This window comes from Gigantopelta aegis, chromosome 7, assembly GCF_016097555.1.
Source record: "Gigantopelta aegis isolate Gae_Host chromosome 7, Gae_host_genome, whole genome shotgun sequence".
In the NCBI taxonomy this organism is placed as follows: domain Eukaryota; kingdom Metazoa; phylum Mollusca; class Gastropoda; order Neomphalida; family Peltospiridae; genus Gigantopelta; species Gigantopelta aegis.
This window is the reverse complement of record NC_054705.1, coordinates 13,365,298-13,386,550: the sequence shown is the minus strand read 5'-3', so window position 1 is coordinate 13,386,550 and position 21,253 is coordinate 13,365,298. Positions and strand designations below refer to the sequence as shown.

At 40.0% G+C, this 21,253-nt stretch overlaps 1 protein-coding gene across 3 annotated transcripts in view; it reads left to right on the top strand.

The window, feature by feature from the left end:
* The first annotated feature begins 2,586 nt into the window (after positions 1–2,586).
* LOC121377577 (tetratricopeptide repeat protein 38-like) overlaps positions 2,587–21,253 on the top strand; it is a 52,264-nt gene continuing 33,597 nt past the window's right edge. Inside the window, exon 1 of one of the 3 annotated variants that reach the window (XM_041505632.1) lies at positions 2,587–2,793. In XM_041505632.1, the coding sequence (XP_041361566.1) occupies positions 2,767–2,793 (27 nt within the window). In that variant the 5' untranslated portion in view covers positions 2,587–2,766. The remainder of the gene's footprint in view (positions 2,794–21,253) is intronic. The other 2 variants (XM_041505630.1, XM_041505635.1) reach the window with 2 other exon arrangements.

Genomic DNA, 21,253 nt, shown 5'->3' with positions numbered 1-21,253 from the left:
GTAGTATTTGTTGTTGTTGTTGTTGTTGTTGTTGTAGTTGTAGTAGTAGAAGTATAGTAGTAATAGTAGTACCAGTAGTACTAGTAGTAGTAATAGTAGCATCAGCAGTAGTAGTAGTAGTTGTTGTGGTATTGTAGTATAGTAAGTAGTAGTAGTATAGTAATAGTATAGTAGTAGTAACAGCAGTAATGTCTTACTAGTAATAGCTAACTGTACATTTACAATACATACATCTATATGAATAGCTATAAATAGCAAAATTAGAATCATTAAATGATATAATTTACATGAGTTTCAAACCGTGTGTTTGGCTTGTCATGTCATGTCATAGGGTTTTACGTGCACATTCAGAACAAGCTGTTGTAGCGCACGCCTGTCGTGGACACAAGAGCCGGCCTTGTCCGGCTCCTCCGTCCATGACAGGAAAGGTGGGGGGAGGGGAGAGGAGGGACCGCCTGCACAGGCAGGTGCAAGGAGCACCAGCAGCCCGATCAAATCGGTAGCAGGCGGGTGGGGGTGGTGGTGGTGCTATGGAATTTGAATGGAGCAGTTAAATGCCAAAGAGAAAAGGGTGCGCAATTTTGATCGAGTGAATTTGGCGCAATTTTGAACTGTCGGTCAAAAGGTAAATGGCCGAGCTAATATAGGTTTTGATATGAGTGAATCGAGAGTAGCTCGTTAATTTTAGACCTCTACGATGCCGTGGTGTCTCCCTAGGTTGCCCATAGGGCCCTTATAAAGGGCCTGCCCGCTTCTGGTCGAGGTATCACCAAGTACCAAGTTATTACCAGCAGCAAGTATTGGGGGGTTTGGGTGGGGGAGACCGATATTATTTTGTTCCGCTTCCCCCGGGTGCATTGTAATTGTGTACTCGGAACCGGTATTCTTTTGCCCGGTTCCTTATTAGAGTACGTGCTGGACCATTAAATGGGGGCGGGTGCATTGTTATCATTAGTCAATGCACCCTGTGTACTGATGCAGTGAGCGTGTAGTCTGTGTGCGAATCCTAGTTTTGTGTTAAGGTTGTACCTATTGTCTTAAGTCCCTATTCTAGTGAGTTCAACGGTCATTCATGACCACCCATCCCCCTCCGTCCTTGTATAGCATTGAATACAATGATGGAGGGGGAGTTAAACTAGCCTAGCTATCTAATTTGAAGGGTTAAACCCTTATAGTGCAGGTATTGGTTTAAAAAGCCTAGTGCTTGGCATACTTAACTTTATTACCAATGCAATAAAACGAAACTAACGGTGGCAAGTAGCAATTGTATACATATATGCACCAATCTAGGTACTTAGTTTGAAAATTTTGATTCCCGCCCCTTAAATATAGGATTTTAGTAGGCTTACTTGGTTTGTCTTCAGGCTATCTGGATAGTTGGGTATCGGTTTTCCTGCATGTCTTTGCTTCTGGAACCCTAGTTGACTTACCTTAGTTAGCTAGGATGGAATGCATTAGTAATAAATAAAAAAAAATGGTGCGGGTGCAAAGACAAATTCGTGCAGTTTATTTACAGTTATGTGTAGTGGGGTTCTTGATCCGTGATTGGCTGGATTGGACAAATGAGAGTGCTGGTTTACTGGTAGTAGTAGTAGTAGTAGTAGTAGTAGTAGTAGTAGTAGTATAGTAGTAGTAATAGCAGTAATGTCTTACTAGTAATAGCTAACTGTACATTTACAATACATATATCTATATGAATAGCTATAAATAGCAAAATTAAATGATATAATTTACATGAGTTTCAAACCGTTTGTTTGGCTTGTCCATTTTGGAAAGACATATACCACAAAGGGGGTACATTCATAATGCTTTTTCTTCCAAATTACTTGACGGAATTTCCTTCTGTTTTATCTTGTCTTATTACCAAACTATTAATCTTAAAACAAATATCACATAATTTATTTTAAAATTATATATCAGAAACACGTTGTAGTAATTCAAAGATTTCAATATATTTAGACTTATAAATACAGAAAACTTCTAAGTGTTTTTTGTACACATACGTCATCTTGTCGGTTATTGATTCGACTTACCTGAAATGCGAGATTTCAAAAGTAAAACAACATGAAATAAGATATTGTTAAGTAAATGCAATGGACTACCTATTAAAGGGACTTCGCACTAAAAGAATAATCTTTTTTTTAAGAACATTGACAATAAGTTCCGTTAATACCCTCATCGGAAATACCCCCCCCCCCCCACCCCCCGAAAAAAAATGAAGAAGAAGAAGTAAATTGTGTAAAGTGCCGTGAAGTCGTTTGCTAAAATGAAAATTTTACACTGAATACACATACAATACACTGGTTTAATGCAAACTGTTAATGTTCGGGCATTGTATATTTTTCCCCATTATTCAGCTTTAAATAGTGACACGTTTAGTTATTTTGGTTGTTCGTTTGTTTCTTGTTGGTCGTTGTGTTGGGTTTTTTTGGGAGGAGGAAGGGTTCAAGTTGCTTTGTTTTTGTGAACTTCAATATTGCACATATACATAAAATTTACAAACCACACTCAACCGACTGAGCTGAATCCCGCCCCAGATCAGTGATGAGCGCCAAAACCTGTAAAGTGGGAGTTTCATAGCGTAAACAGACCTCGCGGCAAATGAAGGCGGGACAGAAGGTTATTTTAGTCGCGTGTCTCCACCGAGTTTCGTTCAGTGTGACAGGCGATTTTATGTGCATGTGACACAGTGGCCGCCTGAACGATCGTGTATTTACCGAGGCCTACTCAACGGGATTAATCACCAGCTACAACAGAAAAGAAACCATGCACTGTCAGTGGAGAGGTTGCGAGGTAATTATAGTACTGATGCTAGGGTCTCCTCGAGTGCTCGACTACTCGGACCCGGGTCGAGTCTAGCAAGACCCGAGTCCGTTCACAGCACTCGAGTACCCGTACAAGGTGGACTATGATAAATAACTATAATACATCGAACAATGTAGGACAATAATTTCAGCAGTAGATAATCAGCTATATAAGTTGCACAATAATTATATAATCATGCGCTAGTCTCTCTTTTCAAACTGGCTTCCGTCCTTCACAACACTGAACATATCAGTCGGTTTCTAAATGCAATGCAATGGCGTCATGTGGCATCCATGTTCAGCGCTGGAATTAAGATGCGTAATGCTATTTTACTTTATTCTTTAGTCTGATCATCATCTAGTATAAGTGTCGGGTACTCGGGTCCGGGTCGAGTTTGACCCTCGAGTACTCGAGTCCTGTAGTTTGGACACGTGGAGTCCCTAATTGATCTCGCATTGTTGTCCGGTGGCTGGCCTAGTTAAGGTTTATCCTACAGGCACGGCGGAAGTAAGTAGACACTGGTGGGTAGGGAGGGGGAGGGGAGCTAAAGTCGAGGGCGCAAAGCAAAGTTTCTAGGGATTCGGGGGTATGCTCCTCCGTAAAATTTTGAAAACTAGAAGAAAAATTAATCACTGCCTTAAGATTTATTAGGCCCTACCAATACAGGCACGGCGTAGCAGGTGTGTGTGTGTGTGTGTGTGTGTGTGTGTGTGCTAGGGTGCTCTAAAGGTTGATTCATACTTCACTCGCCGACCTCCATACGAAACGGAAATTTAGGTCGCCGCAAGGTTGCCGACAACAAAAATCCGTCGAACAAACTCGCGCGGAAGGCGCACGCAAAATGACGTAGCGAAGCGAGTGAAACTGGCATGTTTTCAGCGTTCGCACGGGTGATCCGTTTCCAATCCGCCCGAGATGAATTTTATTTATCTTTTTGCGCATTGCGTTTCTGCTTTGTTGAGGTAAAAATAAAGATGGCTGGCGTTAAAAAAGTTCCCCTTTCTTCAATAGAAGACGAACTTCTCATTAACGAAATGTGTAAGAATCCAAACCTGTATGATACCAGTTTACTAGAATACAGGGACCATGGACGGACAGAACAATCGTAGATTGCTGTAGGCAATATTATTGAAAATAAAGATCGTGGAGGGAAAGTATTTGCGGGATCAATACGACCTACTGAGTTTCCTATCCGACCATGTAAAACATAGAGAAACAGATGGGAGACTATCCAGGTATATCAAATCTAAATTCTATTCTACAGTTCAATTATGAATTATAACTTAAGCCCCTTTCGTATGAAACTACATTGTAGTTAGTGACAATTCTACTGTTGACGCCCCAATCACACCTTATTTTCCTGCATAAATAATTGTTTTTTGTATAATATTATGTAATACTGCTTACTTAAAACCCTTTGAAATGACAAACTTTGCACATCTATGTCATTAAGCATACATGTTAAGTTATTTAGGTATGTAAAAGTATATTAAAATGTCGGCAAGCATTCACATGTCTTACAAATATTACATGTAGGTTAAAAAATAATAATTCAATTAAACACTATAGATAATATGTTTTTCACACATCCATAGACATTTAGACCACTGTCAGTACCAAGTAGTTATATACATGATCTGCTGTCATAAGAGAAAAATAGAAACCGTGCAAATATGCATACATGTATATACACACTGTGTGTGTTTATATATATATATATATATATATATATATATATATATATATATATATATATATATATATATATATATATATATATATCAGGCTTCGACACTAAGGTACATCCGAACGACATTGTCTAGTAAACAGCTGGTTCGGTCTAGTCATAAGTGTTTCTGAGTAGCCCGACTGGTCGTGTTGATAATTTATGAGCGGTGAATTAATTTGCTATCCAGTGATCCTACAAACATTAATATTTTCCATTAAACTATCGACACGGAAATACCAGGTATTCTAATTAGACGTGATTCAGTGGGCAGTGAATAACTGAACAATTCCGACTGGTGCTAACCGCTGACGAATCTGATATGGAAATGTTTGTAGAGGGTGACATTCGTCACAACTCGGTCGATTCCGTTGACACCGGAATCGACCGAGGTTTGTCGAATAAAGAAGGTGCGTTTGCTAAATTTAGTGCGCATAGATCTATGTTGTAAATATTATCAGCGAAAACAGTATTATTGTTTCTGCTTGATATTTTGGTACATTTTTTTTTCTCCAATAAATCGAATAAGGTAATAAAAATGCAAAACATACAATAGTGTACGTTCTTTGAATATACATTTTTCGGGTTTTTCAAATATACGACAATTGATTTCGTTTTCGAATTATTTACATGTGGTTACGGTCGTTTTCATCTGACAAAGACCCGTCTGAAACTGACTTGTCAAAGAAAAGAAAGAGTAAGGCAAAATCCAAAGAACAATATGAAAACGAATTAGCCCTGCTTAGGTATATTTTGTCATTCAGCAGTTTGGTCTAGTTGACATTAGGTCAGGTCTAGTAAATTTATATTATTATATATATATATATATATATATTATAATATATATATTACCCATATGGGCTGTGAGATGCGGGTGAATATATGTTATATCTTTCCCTAGGGAAAGACAGAAGCTATAGTTCCCCGCTGATGCCATGACGTTAGTTTGGTGACGTCATCGGTTTCCTGACTGTCGTCTCTCGTTGATGAGATTTTACAAAACACTTAGCTCCACCAGTGTTCAGTTTTTGTTGAAATGGTTTACGCAATTTGTTCTTGTTAACAATTAAACATGCTCTAAACTAATTTCATTCACTTCCCACTAGAAACATCAGTTGGTTAGGAATGTGACCTCTCGTGCTTACATTTGATTTGTGTACCTTTTGAAGTCATTGCTTTTCATCCATGATGTCATCAGTTTCCCCAGACTTTCTCGTCTTGTATATTATATAGTTTGTGTCATGTAATAAGAATAAAGTTTAAGTTTCTAAACTCTTTACACTATGGGTGATAAATACAATAACCCACTCGATACTCGGAATTAGGCTTATCTGTCCCGTGATATTAATGTTGTGACAGATAATCCGTAATTCCTCGTAACTCGTACGTTATTGTCTATATATATATATATATATATATATATATATATATATATATATATATATATGATGATGATGAATCCATTTATAACGCGGATCACGACAACATGCAAAGTATGAATTGTCAGCCGTAAAAAAACGCACGTGAAAATTCCGAAATGCACTCGTTTGTTGAACGGCGAGGTTTAGGAAAGCAGACTGAGTATGAACACAATCACGACGGAGTGTGACGAGTACCCGCCGACCAGTGTCGGCAGAGAAGTATGAACCTAGCTTAATACATGTATGTCCCCGATATGAAATGTTCTGGGTGCGATGATATATTATGCATAATACCGGCATCGGTGGTGTAGGTAGGTGTTAAGCACTCGGACTTAAGGCTGTTAAGTACTGGGTTCGCCTTCTGGTACAGGCACCCTGTCAGAGCGAGTTCAACGACCCAATGGAGAGGTGTACGGCCACTGCACTGACTTGCCTTACACTAACTACTATATCGCCCAGTGGTAAAGCACTCGCTTGATGCGTGTCGGTTTTGGATTAATCCCCGTCGGTGGGCCCCAATGGGCTATTTCTCATCCCAGCCAGTGCACCGCGACTGGTATATCGAAGGCCGTGGTATGTACTACCCTGTCTGTGGGATGGTGTATATAACATGCCCATCTACTAATGGAAAAATGTTGCGGGTTTCCTCTCTAAGACTAATACTATTCGTCAAAATTGCCATGTTTGACATCCAATAGCCGATTATTGATAAATCAATGTGCTCTAGTGGTGTCGTTAAACAAAACAAACTAACCACTAACAAATGAATTAATGAAATGTAGCTGGTTTCCTCCCTAAAAGTTAAAGTTTGGTTTGTTCAACGACACCACTAGAGCACATTGATTTATTAATCATCGGCTATTGGATGACAAACATTTGGTAATTCTGACACGTAGTCATCAGAGGAAACCCGCTACATTTTGTTTTTCATTAGTAGCAAGGGATCTTTTATAACAGGACAGCACATGCCACGGTCTTTGTTCAGTTGTACTGCACTGGTTAGAACGAGAAAAAAACAGGCAGTGGTGTTTCGACCATGCAACGCAAGCACCTCAATTGAGCACTCGACCAACTGTGCTAAATCACGCCCCGTATAGACTACGACTCACAATTTAACACATGGGTTAGCTTGACCATGAACTATGTATTACTATGTATTAATATTAGTTAGTTATACCGTCTTTCCTTTAATAAGCGCCCATTCGTTTCAAAATGGTGGTATTAAAGTCCGAACCATGTTAAAACAAAGTTTGTTTTGTTTAACAACCCCACTAGAGTACATTGATTTATTAATCATCGGCTATTGGATGTCAAACATTTGGTAATGTTGACATATAGTCTCAAAGATAAAAAAATTCGATTAGTAGAAAGAGATTTTGTATATGCACCATCCTACAGGCAGGATAGCACATATCACGGCCTTTTATGCACCAGTCGTGGTGCACGGCTGGAACGAGAAATAGCCCAATATGTTGTTAACATACGATAAATTACTCTCCTACTTTTAATTACCACTATGTTTTCCTTACATTTTGCTAAGACAGGAATCGTGGAAAAACAATTACAATGCCAGATTCCAGAAAAACAATTCCACATACCAGATTGTAACCATGTCATCTATATCCAAGACCGTAGCTACCAGGGATGGGGCGGGTAACAAACCAATCAACCCACAACTCCCCCCCCCCCCCCCCCCCCCCCACATCCCCCAAAAGACCAACAACAACAAAAACAAAAAAACAACAACAAACAAAACAACAAACAAAAACACAAAAAAGCCCACCCCAAAACAACAACAAACAAACAAAAAACAAAACATCAACAACTAAAACACCCATAAACATCCTAGCTACGGCCCTGATATCCACTTCGCTGAGATATCCTACCTAGGACAAGAAAAATTTCTGTCATTTTACTTTTTTATGGAATACTCTTCAAGAGGGGTAGAAGCCTCTGAAGTATGTGACGTAATTAATGTGATGTCATCACGATGGCATTTTATCAGCGCTGGTCATGACGTGTTAGATTACGTCACATGCTTCCCTCCCGCCATTCAATAATTAGGTAACGCTCTAAACTCCGAAGCACATTCTTAACAACTCCGTTAAATGACTCACCTACCTTTAATTACCGTTAGATTTCCCCCCACATTTTGTCCAGACAGAAATCTTGAGAGAAAAAAAAACCTATTATGACACCGATTTCACATTCTAAATTGTAACCATGTCACCTATATCGACTTCGCTGAGATCTCTTGCAGAAAAAGCCTGTTATTTTTCGCCGACTGCCAATTTTCTTCTTTTTTCCCCTATTGTTTATGGAATACTTTTCAAGAGGGGTGGAAGCCTTTGAACAAGCTTTCACATACTAAATTTTAACCATGTCACCTATATCGACTTCCCTAAAATCTGTAATTTTTAGCCGACTGCCAATTTGCTTCTTTCTTTTTTCATGGAATACTTATCAAGATGGGTGGAAACCTTCAAATAATGTGATGTAATTAATATATCATAACTCGATGGAACGAGCCATGTGCATACGTATATATTGTATATATTGACAATAATAGTATATAAAATACAGCGTACACGCATGACTCGTTCCATCGAGTGGTACTAATTAATCATCCATACACCAGGAACCGAACGCCCGCGGACACACATGCACTCACGTCACGTGCACACACACCGGCACACGTATTTATACAGCGTATCTAATTTATCTCACTTGCGCTCGCTTTTAGGTTTCACCCAGTTAATATTAGTTCATATGCATATATGTATGACGTATGTATGTATGTATGTATGTATATATGTGTGAGTGTATACACACATACATACATACACACACACACACGCATATATATATATACATATATACATACATACATATATATATACATATATATATATATATATATATATATATATATATATATATATATATATATATATATATTGGAAGGATCTGACATTTTAATGATTTTATTATATTAATGTCAGTAAACAGTATCACAAAATAGTTTGTGTATATTAATTGATATGGTATACACATCAGTTACAAAACTAAGTAGTTGGTTAATTACGTAATTTGTTTATTTAGCTGTATGTATGTTGATATTGGTAAATATTAACTTATGGGTCAGTTTACACACGGTGCGATTTCGTCATGGTGCGAAAGGAAACTGATTATTCAGCTGTGCTGGGGTCGTTTGCATATATAAGCGGTTGTTTGATTGCGCCTGTGTTACGTGGTATTTTGACTCCCGTAAAATACCGACTCCCCGGTCACATTTCTACAACAAAAGCAATCAGTTTTCTACAGGAGAAAAATGACTTCCAGCTGAAAAACCAGTAGTACAACGACCCCCCCCCCCCCCAACACACACACGCGCGCGCACACACACACACACACACACACACACACACACACGTTGAAAACTGACCCCCTATGAATAATGACCCCTCTTGAAATCATAAAAAATCTTCTTAATGGGAAAGTTTCTATGTAAGTTATTTTGCTATAATATCTTAAAGGGACATTCCTGAGTTTGCTGCATTGTAAGATGTTTCCGACTAATAAAATATTTCTACGATTAAACTTACATATTAAATATATTTTCTTGTTTAGAATATCAGTGTCTGTATATTCAATGTCTTTCCGGTCGTCTCAATATTTGTAAGAAGCCCAAACAAAAAACTAATTAGGAAATAAAATGAAATTTAACCCAGTACAAATACTAGAACGATCGGAAACATGTTTAATATACAGCCACTAATATTTTATGCAGAAAAATATATTTGATATGTAATTATAATCGTTAATTGCAGCAAACTCAGCAATGTCCCTTTAAGTTTACAGTCAATCATCTATAAAACAACAATCCATGGGACCTTAAAAGTGGCCTCTGACATCAAGTGACATTTTATATAGTTCAAAATGGATGCAAATATAGTATGAATAGAAAACGTTTTAAAAACGTTTGATTATCTTTTCGTTGTTGCACATTGTTTACATAATTAGACCCTCTAGTGTAGAATGACCCATGTATGTATGTATATATATATATATATATATATATATATATATATATATATATATATATATATATATTTGTGTGTATATACATGTATATATGTATATATATATATACATATATTGAGTTTGAAGTGGGCAGAATTTGGAAAAAAGTCATTTAGTGAAGTGAAACGCGAGAGCGGACCAAATAGCAGACACTTCGCAGACCTCAAGGAACACCGAGTGGGAGCCGTGCTCTGATTGGCTAAATTTCGATTCCTCGGTAAAGTCTGTCAAAAACCTAAGTCTACAAAGGTTAACTGCATCCAAAAACATGTCTGGACTCTAAAATTTGACCAAAAATAGTTAAGAATGCTCGGCCGAAAAGTTTTTAAGGTGATTTTGAGCAATTGATCGGGCGCCAAAGTAAAATGCGTCAGACTATTAATAAAAAAAATAAACATAAGAATTTTGAACTCGATCGAAAACGTTTAAAGTCCAACTAGCCCAAAAAGGAGGTTAGTTAAGGGTGGCGCAGCAGGACTCATGGCGAGTTGATGGTCTGTTCAGGCTTGAAATGGGGAAGGTTGGTATCAAACAGCTGGAGGTTTCTTTTGATGGCTGCCTTGTAGATACCCCGGAGTACGATCTTTAGGATGCGATGGATCGTGGCATTGGGCATCTCTCGGGTCAGGTGGCCTTGCCTGTAGAGACCGTCCTGGTGGGCAATCATAAATAGGTCGTTGCTGAATTCATCGTCGCCATATTGCAGTTGGTATTTGCCTTGTCCAGTGGGTAGTTCGCCAGTGTTGATCTGACCAAGGTCCCGTCAGATGTGCAGTGTCCGAGAAGTCTCCGATGACCGCCCCCCGGTACTTGGCTGGTAGCTGGTTGCAGACGAGCGACCACTTAGAGGAGTCTGATGGTTCCGGTTCCGGTTCGGACGCCGACGAAACCTTTCTCCTCTTAAGTTCTGGTCGCCTGGTCGCTGTAGCAACAACAACGGTCGGAGGTGCTGGTGGGCTGGCAGGGGGCTCAGTGATAATCACGTGTCCTGTGTCCATAGCCACCGGTGGGTCGACAGGAGGGATCGCCACTGTCAGTTAAGCTGACAGCTTTAGCCCCCCCCCCCCCCTGGTCCGCTCCTGGCGAGTGTTTGGGTCGAGTCACTGCGGGCGGTTGTGCAGAATGATCCGCCCCCGGTGGTTTAGCCACCGGGTTTGGGTCACCCTGTGTCGCTCCTGCTGGTCTCGTCCGCTGCTTCGAAACAGGAGGGACTGCCCCTGGCGGTTGAGCCGCCAAGTTAGGTCCCCCCTGTGAAGACTTGGGTCGCCGCCTCCTTCTTCTTCCATTAGCTGCGGGTGATCGAGTAACACCGTAGCACAGTGTTACTGTCGCGTTGTCCCCATTGTGCTCAATGCGGTACTTGGCCAGTGAGCCAAGTTCACGCATTACAGCTCCCAGGGTGGGGGGGTGGGGGGGGGGGAGAGAAAAATCACCACCATCTCACAGAACAACCTTATCGTTCCGAAGTCAGCTGGAAAGTGGCAATGGGCAATGGGCAACTATATTTACGTGCCCCTATCCACGAAGGTTCAGGCACGTCCACTACGGATTTAGCCTCTGACTTCGCCAGTGACTAACTCCGGAGCAGGGGGGGGGGGGGGGGGGGGGGGGGGGGGGGGGGGGGGGGGTAAGTTTGAGGTGGGCGGAATTTGGAAAAAAGCCATTTAGTAAAGTCAACGCGAGCGTGGACCAAATAGCAGACACTTCTCAAACTTGAAGTAACACCGAGTGGGAGCCGTGCTCTGATTGGCTGAATTTCAATTCCTCGGTGAAGCCTGACAATTACCTAAGTCTACAAAGAGTAACTGCATCCAAAAACATGTCTGGACTCTAACATTTGACCCAAAATAGTTAAGACTGCTCAGCCAAAAGGTTTTACGGTGATTTTGAGCAATTGAACGGGCGCCGAAATAAAATGCGTTAGACTACTTATAAAAAAATAAACTTAAGAATTTTGAACTGCTTCGAAAACGTTTAAAGTCTAACTAGCCCCAAAAAAGGAGGTTGATACCTGTCCTAGCAAAGGTTGGCGTTATGGCGATCCGATGAAGTCGGTGGTGTCCAGATGTGGAATATCAGGCCGGTAGGGGGAGGCTGCTGAAACGGTAATCATCCCCCGCTATGGTTTTGAGGACGCGATGTAGGGTGGGGTTGTCCATCTCCTTGAGTAGCAGCGCTTGGTTGTATCTCCCCCTCCGGCGGATGGTGACGCACACTGCGTTGACATCCACATCGATTTGGACTCGGTGGACGGCGAAGTCCCCTTCATCGGGATTGGCTGGCAGTGGGTGATACGCATTATGTTTGGGCTCGCTGATGAGCTGGCGAATGTCCTCCAGATTGGATTTAATCAGTTGGTGAAACCGCGGGTGGAGCTTGCTGGCCTTCAGTGTCCATTGTTTTCCTGGTTGTTGATCTGGCTTCGGCGGTTGAGTAGGGCGACATGGCCTGTCTGGGGTGGCACTCGGGGGAGTGGTCGCCTTCCTCTTCACTACTGCCATCTTCCGGGCCGGGACCTCTACGGGCGTCGCCGGTTTAATTGGCGACACATCCGGAGGTCCAGAAGAAAAGGCCGGTGGATCGGGTCTGTTGTAGGGAGTGACACAGATCGCTGTGTCAAACTCATTGAGATCCTCGTTTACCATCGAAGAGACTGCGTCGGTTGGAGCCGGAGCCACTTCCTTCTTCGTCTTCTTCTTTGGGGGGTCGGCGTTGGGCGGTCCAGCAGACGGAGTCGCTGCCGGTGGTTTAGCCGCCGGTTTTGACTCCCCCTGCGCCGCCTCTGGCGCACGTCTCCTCTTCCTCCACCTTCCTTTCTTCGACACTCTGTCACCGTACACCAAGGTCACGGTTGCCCGTGACCCGGTGTACGAGACTCGATACTCTAGCAGATTCCCGTAAGTGGCAATTAATCCCCCCAGGTGGGGAGGGGGGGGGGGGGGTAATTGCACAGCGCACTCAACAACGTCTTGTTGGATCGGCTGCATGACTGAAAGTATGGCTGGAAAGTGCACACACTACAAGATGCATACAGATATTTATACCCTGACAGAACCTCTTACACATACCACAGTAAAGCACACAAAACATACTCGCGCATCGACCGCATTTTAATCTCAGGGCAGTTTATTTCTGGCCTGAAAGAAGCTGGTGTGACTCAGTGTTTCTACACTGACCACAAGCTTGTATGGGCAGACTTTACCTTTGACAAAAATAATAAAGGACCAGGACTTTGGGCATTTAACAATAGTGTTTTGAAAGACACAAATTACGTAAACTTAATTAATGACTTTTGGCAGACTTGGAAATCGGAAAAGGGGAATTATAATGATCTTTTGTTTTGGTGGGATATGGGTAAAACAAAAATCAAAACACTGACCACGGACTACTGTAAACAAAAACACACGACTGAAAGGACTTACATATACAATCTAAAACAAGACGAAATATTCCTAACACAATTAGACGAACTTGGACACTTAGACGACTATTCAGAATTAATCAATGTACAAAAAAAAAAAAATGAACAATTACAACTACAAGGGGCTAGAATTAGGGCCAAGGTGGATGAAATTGAACAAGGTGAAAGATGCACGGCGTATTTTGTTAATCTTGAAAAACAAAAAGCTAATAAATTTATGAATTCTTTAATAACTGAAGACGGAAATTTGATTGAAACACAACAAGAAATTCTAAAAGAGACTACAAATTTCTATAAAACTCTATACACTTCGGAAAAGACAGACGTTTCGGCACAAAACTATTTAGTATGGCCCGATCACACTGGCCCGAATGCCATTCCGTTTGTTTTCCGAATAGGAATTTGGGTGTTCGGGGAGCGAACGGATCATATTCGGGAAGCATTCGGTGTGTTCTAGGAGCATACTGGCTGTTCGGCTCCGTACGGATGCATACGGAACCGCATTCGGTAGCTCCAAAAATTTGTTGTGCATGTTCAAAATAATTTTCATCGACCATCCGAATGTGGCGTCCATGTGTATTCGGGAAGTATTCGGGAATCATTCTAAGAGCATACGGCATGTACGGAAAACGTTCGGGAAGCATGCGTCTAGTTCTTGGTGCATTCGGAATGAAAATTTGGAGGTGCTGGGTTCCGTATGCTTTCCGAACACCCCGAATGGACCTAGAACATGACGAATGCTTTCCGAACGTTTTCAGTATTCTTTCCGGATTTTTTTTTCATTTATGCCGCCGAATGTATAACGAATAGCCAGAACCCTTCCAGTATTCTTTCAGAATATTTTCCGAACTGCTCGTACACTTCCAGAATGCACAGTATGTTCCGTATGCTTTCCGAACACCCCGAATGGACATAGAACATGACGAACCCTTTCCGAACCCTTGTGGGAAAGCATGCGGAAAGAGTTCGGTCCATTCTAGGTCGATTCGCCGTGTTCTGAAAGCATTCGGAAAGCATACGGAAAGCGTTCGGAAAGGAAACCTTTCGAAGTCAACATGCGGGAAGTATTCCGTCTATTCTGAAAGCATTCTGAAACCATACTGAAAACATTCGGAAAACAAACGGAAAGCATTCGGTGATATATTGGGGAAAACACATTCGGAGGGACATTCGGCCAGTTTAAAAAATCACACCACTTTCGTATACGGAAAACAAACGGAAGCTCATTCGGGCCAGTGTGATCGCCCCATTAAACAAAATGACAAAGACGTTAAACGACGAGGCCAGAGATGCATGCGAAGGGGAAATAACTCTTGACGAAGTTTCATCAGCTATTCAATATTTTGCCAATGATAAATCACCGGGCTGTGATGGCTTGACTGCTGAATTCTACCGGAATTTTTTCGGCTTAATTGGTAATGATCTGGTAGAAGTAATTAATGATGCCTTTAATAAGGAACAATTAACCTTCACCATGCGTCGCGGTGTAATTGTTTTAATTTGGAAAGGCAACGAAAAAAAACTTCTAAAAAATTGGCGACCGATTTCTTTATTAAATTGTGATTACAAAATTATTACAAAAGTTTTGGCGAATTCTACCAAAAATTATTCATCCAAATCAGAAATGCTCAGTAAAAGGCAGGTCAATACATGACGGAGCTTCATTGATAAGAGACTTAATAGAATATGTTAATCGTAATGACTTACCAGGTTTAATACTTTCCCTAGATCAAACAAAAGCGTATGATAGAGTAGAGTGGGACTTTTTGTTTAAAGTGCTTAAAAAATTCAATTTTGGACCAAATTTCATTAAAATGATTAAAACATGTTATACAGATATTCAATCTGCTGTCAAAGTTAACGGGTATGTTTCAAACTATTTTAATCTATCTCGGAGAATTAGGCAAGGCTGTCCAATAAGCACTGTATTATATATTTTAGTAGCAGAAACTTTGGCTGAAGCAGAACGGGAAGATTAAAAAATTAATGGGATAACCTTACCAGATGGCTCCGTCAGCAAATGGGTGGGTTACTCTGATGACGGCAACGCGACTTTATCAGACTTAGACTCAGCTAAACAACTGTTTAAAGTGCTAAATATATACTAAAGCTAAAGTTAATCTTCAAAAAACCAACGGTTTCCTAATGGGGAAACTTAGGTATGAGAAAGACACTCCTCTTGATATAAGATTGTATTATGAAAAAATTAAAATACTAGGTTTTTATTTTGGAAATATGCGTTTCGGCAGATAACTGGATACCAAAAATTCAAAAAATTAAAACAGTCCTAAATATATGGAGCAATAGAAAATTAACATTGCATGGTAAATTAGTTGCCGTAAATTCACTCGTCACCAGTGGCCTGTGGTATTTATCAAACGTTTTGGAACTTCCGGGAAAATATGCTAAACAAATTGATAAAATGATTTTTGACTTTATCTGGAGCTACAGAAAACATTTTATACCAAAAGAGCAAATTCAACTACCTAAGGAGTTAGATGGTTTGGGAGTTGTAAATATTCGGTTGAAAATTAAAGCACAAAGAATTAAATTTGTCAGTAGACTTTTGAGTTTAGAAGGTGAAGGTAATTGGAAATCTCTAGCAGACTATTTTTCAGGCCAGATATGTTTAGGCCAAAAATTTAAATATTGATAGACATGTTTTAAAATGTAAAATTGTAAACAATAATGCAAACTTCAAATCAATGCCGAATATTTACAAAGATATACTATTAATTTGTAAGACCTTGACATAACACGTGACATAGAAAGTTACCAACAAATTTTGTACGAACCGCTACATGACAACACAACGATAAGTAACAAACAATACAAAAATATACGTAGTGAAAGACTAAATTTAGTCAAAGACATATGGGACTTTGCTACGGACGACTTCATGGACTTCGCTGGTTGTTCGACCAGCGCGGCATTTTATCGTCAAATAAAAGACCTACATGACAACTTTCCGCGACCTTTATTGTGGACATTGAAAAACGAAGACCCCTTTGATGGTGACAGACGCCATCTTTCAACGTAGGTGATACGAAAAAACCCGTGACAGAAACAAGAACCAAAGACATATACACAGTCTTTGTTATCACGAACTTACACAGATGCATCGTTTAAAACCAGATGGGAGATCGCCTTTAATGAAACCATAAACTGGAAAAATGTCTGGAAAACACTAAATTCTGGCCTAATTGAAAATTATGACTTTGATTTAATTTATAAAATGATTCGAAACGTAATTGCAGTTAGGAAACACCTGTATGACTGGAAGATTGAGTCCACCCCGGAGTCTTGCACGCCTTTTTCCACTGCAAAAAAACCCAGACTAATTTATTAAGCAAATTGAACCGATTTTCAAAAACCTCTTTGGCAATAAATTTCGATTGAACCCATATGCAATGATCTTTGGCATCAAACACAAACCTGGTAACTATGCATCGAACTTAGGAATGTTTCTGTGGAGTAAAGCTATAAGGGTAATTTGGACAACTAGAACATTATTAGAGGGTGATAAGCCATGTAATCAAATGGCATTTTTCAAACATTTAGTTTATTCACGGCAAATTGAAACTGAATACTTTGTCGCCTTAGAACGGCCCAACAGAAAAGAAAAATTCCTGAAACACTGGTGTTTCGAAGGGGTCGTCGCCTCGTGCAATGACGCCTTCGACATTACATATAAGCTATGATAAAGAATGGCAAATGCACAAAACGTAGAGAACATAGACCTGGACTCCCCGGCTTGTAGCTTTGGGGGCCAGGGGCCCTATTTTCGAAGCCGTCTTAGCGCTACGAAATCGTAAAACCGTCGTAGGTTGTGACGTCACTACAGCGCACGCCATAGTGACGTCATAGCTTACGATGATTTCACGATTTCGTAGGCTAAGATAGCTTCGAAAATATGGGCCCAGGTCCGCAAACCAGGTTAATTTCTTGTAAATAATTATTAAAGCAATACACACTAATTATAGTAAAGGAAACAAAAACACAAGCACGCATTAAATAAACTGTATTTATTATAATACAAGCACAAACATATTTATGTACATCTTTATTTTAACATTCAATGAGAACCTGGTTGATTGTAAATAGGGAGGAATTTGAAAAAATAAATTGGGTACCCGGCATGTCCGGTGTTGCCTGAAACTGAAAAAAAAAAAAAAAAAAAAAAAAAAAAAATATATATATATATATATATATATATATATATATATATATATATATATATATATCTATATATTGTATGTATGTATGTATGTATGTATGTCGGGTTTGACTATACATAGATAATGAATGCACGGGCGTAGGGAATAATTAAATCCTTTCTTTCACAAATTGTTCATGCCATAGCTGGGACTCGAACCTATGGCACCGAATCGCCCGCAACGAACGGGGCTGACCATTTTATCCTAAAGCAAGAAAGAAAGAAAGATTATTTAACGCGCACTCAACACATTGTATTTACGGTTATATGGCGTCAGACATATGGTTAAGGACCACACATATATTGAGAGAGGAAACCCGATGTCGCCACTTCATGGGCTACTCTTCGATTAGCAGCAAGGGATCTTTTATATGCACCATCCCACAGACAGGATAGTATATACCACGGCCTTTGATATACCAGTCGTGATGCACTGGCTGGAACTTTATCCTAAAGATACCTTTGCTTGTCGTTAAGACTCTCCCCTCCATTTACAAATGGACTAGGCCAGTACTTATGTTTACTTTACTCCATGAAAGGGGCGGGATCAAGCTCAGTCGTTTGAGCGCTCGCTTGAGGTGCCACGGTCACAGGATCGAACCTCCTCAATGGATGTCTACCATTGGGCTTTATTCCGTTCCAACCAGTGCACCACGACTGGTATATCAAAGGCCGTGGTATGTGCTGCTCCATCTAAGGGAAAATGCATATAAAAGATCCCTTCCTGCTAATGGAAAAAGGTAGCGGGTTTCCTCTGACTACGTGTCACAAAACCCAAATGTTTGACATCCAATAGCCGATGATTAATTAATCAGTGCTCTAGTGGTGTCGATAAACAAAACAAACTTCCAACTTTACTCCATGAAAAATCATAAAACGTGTGGCTAGGTCATAGGCCTCAAGTATGGTAGGTACTGGGTTCGCATTTCAGTACTAGATTCAACCAACCTCAACTGGCCTAAACCCGATTAATAATTTCTGGCAAACCAATCAGCCACATTTAATGACACTTGGGTGTAATTATAAAGTATGGGAGCCCATTCAAATACACTAAAGATTTTGTAGATTCCTATTAGGTTTTAAGAAATTTCATGGGAAGCATGCAAACTCAGTTTTCCAGTCTAGACGCCCCTTGCAAAATGTTCTGCACCCACGCCTGGATTTATTAAAATGTCCGATTTGATGATGCGAGTTTCTTCTTTCATTACCAACAAATATGGCGTCCAAAGCAACATAATACTGTGATAAATAAACGTCTGTAGAGATTTCCTTTATAACAGCATTGAAATTATGCATTCACTAATGCCCGTTTTTTTATGATGTCAGGTTGTTATTCGGCAAATAGGTGCCTATCACAACAGCAAAAAAGACATAAAAATTCGTGCCGCTATGTTTTGTTGTTGTTTTCTGTTGCAGGGAAACGCAACATACAGAAACAAATACCAAAAATGGTAAATAGACAATATTGAAATAACTGTTACATGACTTTTTGCCTCATTCCAATACAACTGATTTCATTATGTTGCAGACATAAAATATCAATTAAAAATATTTTAATAGTTTGGGGGGGGGGGGGGGGGGGGATAATTAATTAATTGATCAAATTCTGTACATAAAAGTTACGGCCATTAAGTGTCTAGGTTTCACTTTCCATTTTAAAATTTAGTTTCTAGCTTTCACTTTCCATTTTAAAATTAATTTTTGTTTACTGCAATGAAACTTCAAGAACAGCAAATCGAACTATCTTCAGTCTGAAAAACCAATTCAGAGTTCTGAAAAGAAAACATAGCCTATATATTTTATAAGACATTTATTTTTTTATTGTCAGGATACAATCCCACCAAACTGGACACGCTTTAAACAAATACAATTAGGACGTTAGTATATATAGTGTGTTTTGTACGTCTGTATGTGGTGTGCGCACGCTTCTGTGTATATATATTATTTTCGTGAAACCAGTCTGTGTAGTTTACTTCAACGTCTCTTCCAGGTCCTCCCAGTCACATAGCAAATTGAATATATTTGCATCCATTTCCTTGGCAGCATCCTCCAAACCCGATATGGTGTAGGGGGCATCGCTTAACTTATGGAAAAAAATACCATCTCCATTCCTTCTCCTGCTTTCAAAATATCAGAGTCAGTTTGGCTGTTCACCAGTGCACAAGTTAAGGTCTGCTCAGATATGTACCTCCGGTATTTTGATGGTACAAAATATTTGACAGGTCTGTATGGTGGTCAAGAAACCAGCGTTTTTTCGACATCAAGAACTGGATCGAAGTGATCGTTCAAGTTTTGGATGTAAGCAGCGCATTGGGATAGCAGTTCACTTGTATTTAATAAGGGTTTATATGGTAACCATGTATAGGATGGTTCCCTGTCTACCTTCCCGTGAACACAGTAAACATACACTGTTGTGTTTGTAATGCTTGCGAAAGCGAACATGTCTAACTCTGTGCCCCACGTTCCCTTTTGTTATATTTTCGTTACGTGTTGATGGAAGTGCTCTGACTGGATTTGTTGAAAACTGTGTTTATTTGCGTTAATGAAGTTGACAACTTCCCCTCTAACTACCTTATAGTTGGATTGTACTCCACTTAATATGTAGTTAAATGAACGAAATAGACAATTCCCATCACCTCTCATGGAAACCATTTTGACGGGTGATGCATCTGACCTGATTTCACGGCAAATTCCCATCTCCGCGTGTCCAAACCAAATACGTGTGATTTTGTGGCTTGCCATTCCTTGTCAACTGGATGGAACCGAATACTGGTGCTTGCTGGTTCTTCAGTTTGGCCTCGAACCTCAATCCCATGTTGACTGAACTCATCCTCATATACTTTTAAGTTCCTCTTCTTAAATGGAAGTTCTTTACCATTTTCTTTTATAGCATGACTTTTGTCAAGTGTTATTTACAGCTTCGTTTTCTTCGGTATGCCGTATGAACAGTTTTAGCCTATCACCATTAATTGCCGTTTTGACACCCTGCAAATAATAAGTTCCTTTGTTGTTCACAGACTTAATTATGTATGTACCAGTCCAGCATGCGCCAAGTTTACCGCCTTTGTCATCAACTTTGAAATTTACACGTTTCACCTTTGCGTCATAATACCGTTTTCGCTTTCTCTGCGCAATCTGTATGTTGTCTTTGGCTTCTTCTCTCTACAACGAAAGCTGAACGAATGTCTTGCATCTGTTTCCCAATGCTAAATCGGCCGATTTAGTGTCTGGTCCACTAGGCATATCTAGTTCAATAGGTAGCCGAGCTGATCTCCCATAAACAAGAAAAAAAACAAGAAAAAATGGGGCCTTGTTGACTTGTGCTCCGGCGTTCTGTATGCAAACAGCATACATGGCAATTTTTCATCCCAGTCATTTTGATGTTCATTGACGTAACATCCTAACATGCTACACAGTGTTCTGTTATATCTTGCAATTTGTCCTCCTGTCTGTGGGTGATAAGGCGAGGCAATGCGGTGGTCAATTCCCATCTTTTGACATAACCTGTCGTTCAGATCATTACAAAACTCTCTTTCGTGATCTGTGATAACTTTAGGACAACCGTGGCTCGATACAAACTT